The 7,924-nt window shown below is 39.3% G+C and overlaps 1 protein-coding gene across 1 annotated transcript; it reads left to right on the top strand.

Moving 5' to 3' along the window:
• Positions 1-2,429: 2,429 nt before the first annotated feature.
• On the top strand, positions 2,430-3,827 carry LOC148844900 (uncharacterized). The gene has a single exon (XM_088954257.1). It carries the CDS (start codon positions 2,430-2,432, stop codon positions 3,825-3,827), a length of 1,398 nt encoding a protein of 465 aa, XP_088810383.1.
• Positions 3,828-7,924: the final 4,097 nt, after the last annotated feature.

The raw sequence follows: 7,924 nt of genomic DNA, 5'->3' as shown, positions 1-7,924 counted from the left end.
CTCAGGTCTCAACTACAACGAGTCAGAGATTCGACCAACGGAGCCACCATCAGTAAGAATCAAATTTAAGTAAAGATTACCACAATTGTCTGGCATTTTTGCCAAGTTTTTCAAATCTCATTGAATGCTTGAAAGCAACACGGGCATCTGGTTGAGTGAGCTCATAGCTCATGTGGATCATTCTAGACTCACCACTGAACGATCCCCAGTTCCCCACCAAAAAAAATAGACTAATTTATTTAACCATCTCAGCTCTAGGTAAATTATTTCTTACAATTTCACTCAAATGTAAGTACATATATCTCTCCACAAGTCCACATATCTCTAACTTTTGCCAGATAGGTTTTTCAATTCTCAGACTCAGACTCAGTAAATGCTTCCAGGCAATGGGCAGTTGGGTCAGCGAGCTCATGTGCTTACACTTTACAGATGATATGAATTCACCACTGAACAATAAGCCCCACCTCAAAATAGACTTTTATCGTCTATCTTAGCTGCTGCAGGTAGTTTTTCTCTGAAACTTCTGCCAGATTAAAATTTTCAATCTGAACTCACCATGATCATGACTGAACGTCTAACCAGTTAGCTGTAGGTAAATTATTTCTTTTTATATTTCACTCAAATCTAAGAAAACCACTCAATATATCTCTGAACATTTTGCCAGATAAAGTTTTCAATTCTCAGTAAATGCTTCCAGGCAACATGGGCATTTGGCTGAGTGAGCTAAAGTCGTGTTCTACATATGGTCTGAAATTCACCATTGGACGAGCCCCACCTCAACACAAACTAACTTTAACCATCTTAGCTGTAGGAAGCTGCAGATGATCATGTCGGCAATCTCTTAAATCGGACCCATTTAATAGTAATTCCTTTTATCAATGCAATTACAATCCATTAATGAGAGAGAGAGAGAGAGAGAGAGAGCGCATCTGTAACCTTGATTAAAACTAGTGATTAACAATGAATTTAAAATGAATTAAGAGGAATAATCACGACTTTTGGTGTCAACTGGGTCAACTCGGATCAGGTCATGAATTCCCTCTCGGAATCTTAAAACCGCAAATCTCGATAACGGCAACAGAAACTGTAAACCATCTGGCAAATGTATTCTGCTTATTTTGCAATAAATAATACACTCTTCCCTAAACTAACCCACAAGTGTAGGATTTCGAGGGCTTATTAAAGGGAGAGATTTCCCTCATAATCACTCATCAGATTCATTACTCTATATAACACCTTCATCCATCCAGTAATAGGTCCCACGTGGATGACCTACCAATTTTGCCACGTGTAAGGATGTTGTGAATTATGATGGGAAAAGAGAGTAGTTGATCATTCTATAATGTGGTAGGTAAATTCATAAAGCCAGAGTTGGGGAAAAGACCTTCACTTCCAGAGTTCCAGTGTAGTAAAACCTTTCAGTTTCAGACCACGTGGCTAGCTGTTTCTTCCAGCCTTCCCAATTTAATGAGCCCATCTCTGTGCTTACGGAACAGGACAGAACTGACCCATGGGCCATGGCCCATCCATCCTCCTTTCATTTCGACCATTGAAATGGCACATCTGGACCCACAAAACCCAAATGGCTCCACACTCCACAGTCCACACCAGTATGCAGTATGATCATTTCCACTAAAATCAACCCATGATGAACCCTGGAAACTTCACAGCATCCAAATATTTCTACTTTGTATGGTTAATAAGATCAGCCAACCTATTTACCAATCTTGGAGACCCATGGCACCCAATTAACAAATTACATTGGTGGGACCCATTACTTGATAAATCAAGCAACTGGATGGCTGACACTTGTATGCATCATAAAGGGTTTGCAAATTGCAACTATCATGCCCCCCACATCAAATCAGTTAAGCCCTTATACTCACCTCGTTAATGTGCGTATGCCTAGTTTGATGCTTCCCTTTCAAGCTCCAAGCATTAATCTTCCACACTTATTACTCGACGTCTTACTACTTTCTCAAATTTGTATCAACGCTCTTTCCTTTCTGTGCTCTGCTCTGTCTGTTTATGTGATAGCCCTTCAACAAAACTATCATTTTTACTCTTCACGGTAGAAATAAAGCAGAGCCCAAACAAGCAAAGACATTTCTGTCACTCTCTCACAACTCATAAAAGATAGAACACAGCGAATGAACAACAGATAGAGAGAGAGAGAGAGAGAGATGGGCATCTCTGCCAAGGCCAAGAGCAGCAGCGAAAGCTGGGGTTTGGGTCTTCTCTTGGTGTTCTTTCCAGACGACGAGAATGGCCACGACCACGACAAATACATCGACAAGAAGAAAAAACTGCTCACCTCTTCTTCTTCTTCCTCCTCCTCCTCTTCTTCTTCACCTTCTTCATCCTTCAAATCTACTGGTTCTATCAGATATGGTAGTAATAACCTCCTCCTCAGCAAAGCTCAATCAACAATGTCCATTTGTGCTCTTATAGTCTTCTTTACACTCCTCGTCTTCACTCTCTGCACTTTCGAACCCACTCAACCCAAAACTAACGCCATTAATTCTCTATCTCCATCCAAGACCAGACTACCCAGAAGATGGCTCGCCGAGAATTCCAAAGGCTACCAAAATTATAAGAGCAAGAACAAGCGGCCTTCCTCCTCTTCTTCGTGGTTTGCTTCTATTTGGAAGAGGGAAGTTCGTCATCAGAAATCTAAATTCGTTTCGGATTCTTCGGCTGCTCTGCAAGGAATGGGAACTCTGTTTAGGAGAGGAACCAGAGCAATGAGTGATCTTGTTGTGGCTCATACCAAGGAGGACGTTACGGATGACGAGCTTCGCTTGTTTATGAGAAGTCTGCATCGATCTGGTCTCACTGCGAGATCAGATGTCGCGCTTATCTTCCCTTCTTCCGCTTTAGCTTCCCCACTTGGCATTTCTTCGAATTTTTCTTCTGTAATTCGGGAAGAAAACGATTCGTTCTTGAAACTCGTCCGCCATTGCAGAGACAATAATACTAGTTCGACTACCGGGAAGTTGGTGGGTTTTGATGTAACTCAGTTTGTGAAATCGGACAAGAAGGAGAAGAAGGTGAGGGAGCCATTGTGGGGGCGGCGGAATCATGCGAATTACAGCAATCCAGGAGGTGGCGGCGGAGATGAGTTGAATGAGTTGAGTTGGGGATCGGTGGTGGCTTTCGAAGCCGCGGAGCTTGACCCGGAGGGCTCGCTAACCGGGTTCTTAGACCATGTGCCAATGGCATTGAGGAGGTGGGCTTGTTATCCGATGCTACTGGGCCGAGTCCGGCGGAACTTCAAGCACCTTATGTTGGTCGACGTCAAGAACGTATTGATACTCGGCGACGCGCTTTCCCGAGTCAGGAACCGGAACTCTGAATCAGTGTACTTATCATCGACAACAGCGACAGAAAATCCGCACGGAAAGCACAGCCGGAAGGACTCGGAGAAAACTCAATCTCATAATCAGAAGCCATTGACGGCAGCAGTAATAATGGGCGGAACTCGAGGTGTCCGACGGTTATCAAATGCGATGTTGACGGAGATAGCTAAAACTTCAATGCAGCACAAGAGCAAGAACTCCATCTCCGAGTCAGGGCTCTTGAATCAACTCGTTCAGAACGGGTTGTTATGGATGAAGAACATAGAGATAGTCACTGCAACCGAGTCCATCCCCGATTCGACTACACTCGTAAGTCGAAAATCAAATTCTTTTACCTCCCCATCCACCCCGTCGCTTCATTCAATTGTTCATCACGGTAATAGTAATACCAATATCTATTCCATTCTTCTCAAAGAATTCTGTTCATCTGTTACCAGTTCTGTTTATAGAGACTGTCAATTACAATAAAAACATATTATACTTTGATCAAATAATTCTATAGAACAGATAATGTCTTTTCTGGGTTTTTATTTCTTTTTAATTGGAATAAGACATTCTTTTCGCTCCTCACACTTGGCTGCTGCTTTATTTTCTATGTTCATTGAAAAATTGTTAGTATGTAAGCTCGAGAGAGCCAACTCAACGAGTCAACTCACCCAGTCTGCCGAGTTTTTTTTTTTTTTTTCATTTTTTTGTGGCAATGGGTCCCATTTAAGAAGTTCTTTTACACCAGAGATCAGCAAGGTTGGGTGATTTAGAGCATGATTGAAATGCCCATGACCATGAGTTAGTGGGTCCCACAATCCGGAAGTCTATAGTAGACCACTCTTGTGGTCTACCTAAGGACTCTTTGGATTGTATATTGTATATCCAGATTATTCTCTTCATTAATGAGTTGTTAATGGGTATCGAGGAGCGTGAACGGCAGAAAATGAGAGATGAAGAAGGTTGGATTCGGCGTTTGTTTCTACTTTCTAGAGTGAGAAGAAATTTTTTTTTTCTTTCCCCTGGAGAGAGAAAGGGAGGGAGAGAGGGGGGAGTCATGGAGGGAATGTGAGGCAACTAAGCTTAGGGAGTAGTAACCTCATTGACTAATGCCCATGTGCTCATCAGGTGATAATTTCCGCCTTCTTTCCTCCATTCCTTTGATGGGTTGGCTTTTGCTTTTTAGCAACAAAACTGCCAAACAGACCCAGACTCAGACCCAACTGAATTGCTAATTATAAGTTGGGTTTTGCTTGTTCTACAAGGATTTTAATGAATTGGAAGTTTGGAGCAATACAAAACTGCTTCGTTACCCCCAAAACAGATCTCTTTCTTCTAAAAAAGGTTGAAGTCAGTCTGGCCTTCTCTCTCTAAATTAATGAGTTGGGAAAGCAATGAAAAAAAGTTGCTCATGGAAAATTGTAGGCTGAAGCCAGAAGGGAATTGATTGACAACCTCAAGTACTACATATGATTCAAAGTTCATGCCAAGTAGACTGGTCCATACAACATTACAACATTATTGGTCAGAGACGTGATGTTCACATTTCCCTGACTCTAGTCTATAGAGGTGGTGGTCCATTGATGTAGCTATTCATTTATTATTATTGATGAGTGAATTGTGGATACCTTGGAAAGGAGAGAGAGAGTAGAAGAGTAGAAGATCTTTCAGGAGAGAAAACATTCTCAGCTGGCCCAACAATCTTTGGTGTTTTGTGAGATGTCAATTGTGACTTACAGTTTGGATTGTGGTGCTCTGCTCACAAATTTGTGATGATGATTAAATCTGCCCATACTAAAACACAAGGCACCGACGCAAATAATAGATACCACGTGGAAGAATAGTATCCAAATAGTGGGCAACACGTGTCAATATATGTTCCAATTGGTGGGCCAAAACAAAAGGACAACATTGATCAATTTTTCTTTTTCTTTCTTCTAACTTGATGGAGAGGTGGGGTTGGAGAGACAGAAAGATAAAGCAGACAAAGGATTGGTTTCAAAGGTTCTTGTGAGCAAGAATCCATATTTCGTAACCTATCAATTTATATGTATCGTATCAGCAAGTCACCGAGGAGGATAGGCAGGCCTAAGACAAACTCTCTAGCCAATTTTGGAAATAATAAAGAGAATTAAAGGTCCGTTTGGTTTGTTGGAATAGGGGTTTGAAATTGGAATTGAAATCGGAATGGTTTATTTTAATTGCAAGTTCTGACTATTTGATTAGGTGAAATTGGAATCCCATTTTCATTCCTAATCAACCCCCTCCCCCGAAAATGAGCTAGAATCCATTCCAATCAATTCCAATCCAAACAGGTAATGGAAATAGACCATTCCAAAGGATTTTGATTTTGATTCTAATTTCAATTGTGAACCAATTGAAACATCTGATAGAAAGGTTATGGCATTTTGGTTGTACCAATATTTTGAACCATGTCTGTGAGTGATTCTTTGTCATGTTAATTTGCTTTGTTGGAATTTAGTGTTGGGATTCATGTATGAATAATGTATGGCAGTTGGAGAGGAATGAGAGGTGCAACAGACTATAGTGACTTATAACTCAATATTAAGTGATGTTCATCTCTTGTGTTTAAATACTAAGCAGATATACGCATGGTAGGATGAGAAATAGAATAGAAAGGTCTAAAGGGTCACCTCCCATGGTGATGAACTGATGATGTTTTAATGTAAGAATAGAACTGCCTTAAGTATGTGTTTGGTTCTGTTAATGTTTATTGAATAAACATTTGTATTTACATGGTGTTTGGAAGTGGGCACTTTTGGGACCAATTTTCAAGAAAAAATGCCCATGCTTCCGATACTCGTTTTTCACAAAAAAAAAAAATGCTTCTACCACGTAGGCAATAAGCAACACAGTCTTTTTGGTAAGGTGATTTTCATCACCGTTTTTCATGTATGTGCTGACAGGTAAGCACCATATGGGATACACATCAGTCAACCGTTGAGGGAAACAATTCACCAATGAATTTGGCGTTTCATGCATCAGCAGGGTCCCGATTTTCAAGGCATGCTCGATTTTTTAATAATCGACTGAACCAAACAATGAGATACATGGGCATTTGTTAAAATGCCTATGTGGATCCGACATGACACTATTTTCTTGAAAAACGGCCACGGTCCAAACATCCCTTTATTTGCTGGTAAAACCAAGAAATACAATAATTACAATCGTTTATGACAATTAGGCACCTCTATGCTCCACATCAGTGTAATAGTGAAAAAACGTTTGATGCTTTGTAAAAGTTAAAAAAAAAAAAAATAACTTCCATAAACGGTTGGCATGTAAAAAAACCAAAATTCACTTTTTTTATTTTTAATACATGCAAAACAACAAGAGAGAAAATGCTGAAATGACACCGACAAAAAACATTTATTGAATAAACCCAAACCGAACTAAACACCCTCTAAATTAACTTGAAACACCCCCAACCCCCACCAAACCCACTCCTTTTTCTCTTCGGGCTACAGTGCGACTGCATACGGGAATTCGATTAGTCTTCACCTCCAGTAATTTCCCATGTGATTAATGGGATCCGGATCATTTGCACTTGCACTGGATTTGTGACAAGTGTCCCTTGCACGTGCTTAGATATTGAGGTATAGGAAAAAAGTATATTATGGTGGGATACTTGTCACACACTGAATGATATTATAGGGAAAAGAGCATATAGTGAAGAATAGACTTGTTCAGTCTATTAGAAATTTGGAAAAAGGCAAACCTGAACTCAACCTAGGTATAGTTAAGAAGTGCAGGAGATCGGGAGTGGCAATTATAATTATATATGTTTCATTGGACTTAATACTAGCTTAAAAAAAAAATCAGTAATTATCACTATAGTTCTAAATCGTAAGTGCAGGTTTCATATATTTTTTACTGACATGGAACATTATTGATTTTACAGCCTACTAAATAGCCATCGTGTTCAATTAATTCTTGCTCTTATATTTCACATGTTCACAGCCATTTTGTTTGTTCCGAGGGTCCATACACAAATATGATTAATCCAAGGTAGAGAAGGCAAGGGGTTTAGGGAGGAATTTATAAATTTTAGACCTTTTCTCCCTCTTCACCTCTTCCCCAAAATTCATAAAAGCCGGAATTTCAAAATCTAAACCCTTTGTGCATATGAAAATATAAAATTCTCACGACCTTGTTTTGTTCGTATTTGAAAGTGGACAAATCATATTGGGTCCAAAATCTATATCTATTTTTTTGTTATATATAAGAAATAAATAAATATAAATTTTTTCAATTATTTAATTGAAACATGTAAAAAATGCATTAATTATCAATTATCTTTTACATAAAATATAAAATAGTTTTAAATTTAACAACATATAATACATAAATTCATATGCCTTCAAATAATGATTTAATTATAATTACTAGGTGTATTTTAGTAAATTAAATCTACAGATCGAGGAGGATCAGGCCAGGTTGAGGGAAGCTTCTGTAAACTTTCTATTAATATCACAATTTTAATCTAACCAAACATATCCTTCGGAATCCTGCCTGCTCACAATTGGACAGGATATGGGTGTCCAATTCTCTACATGAAC

Source organism: Nelumbo lutea, chromosome 7, assembly GCF_056320005.1.
Source record: "Nelumbo lutea isolate HS-2025 chromosome 7, American lotus-T2T, whole genome shotgun sequence".
Taxonomy (NCBI): domain Eukaryota; kingdom Viridiplantae; phylum Streptophyta; class Magnoliopsida; order Proteales; family Nelumbonaceae; genus Nelumbo; species Nelumbo lutea.
This window is presented reverse-complemented; position numbering and strand designations above follow the sequence as displayed.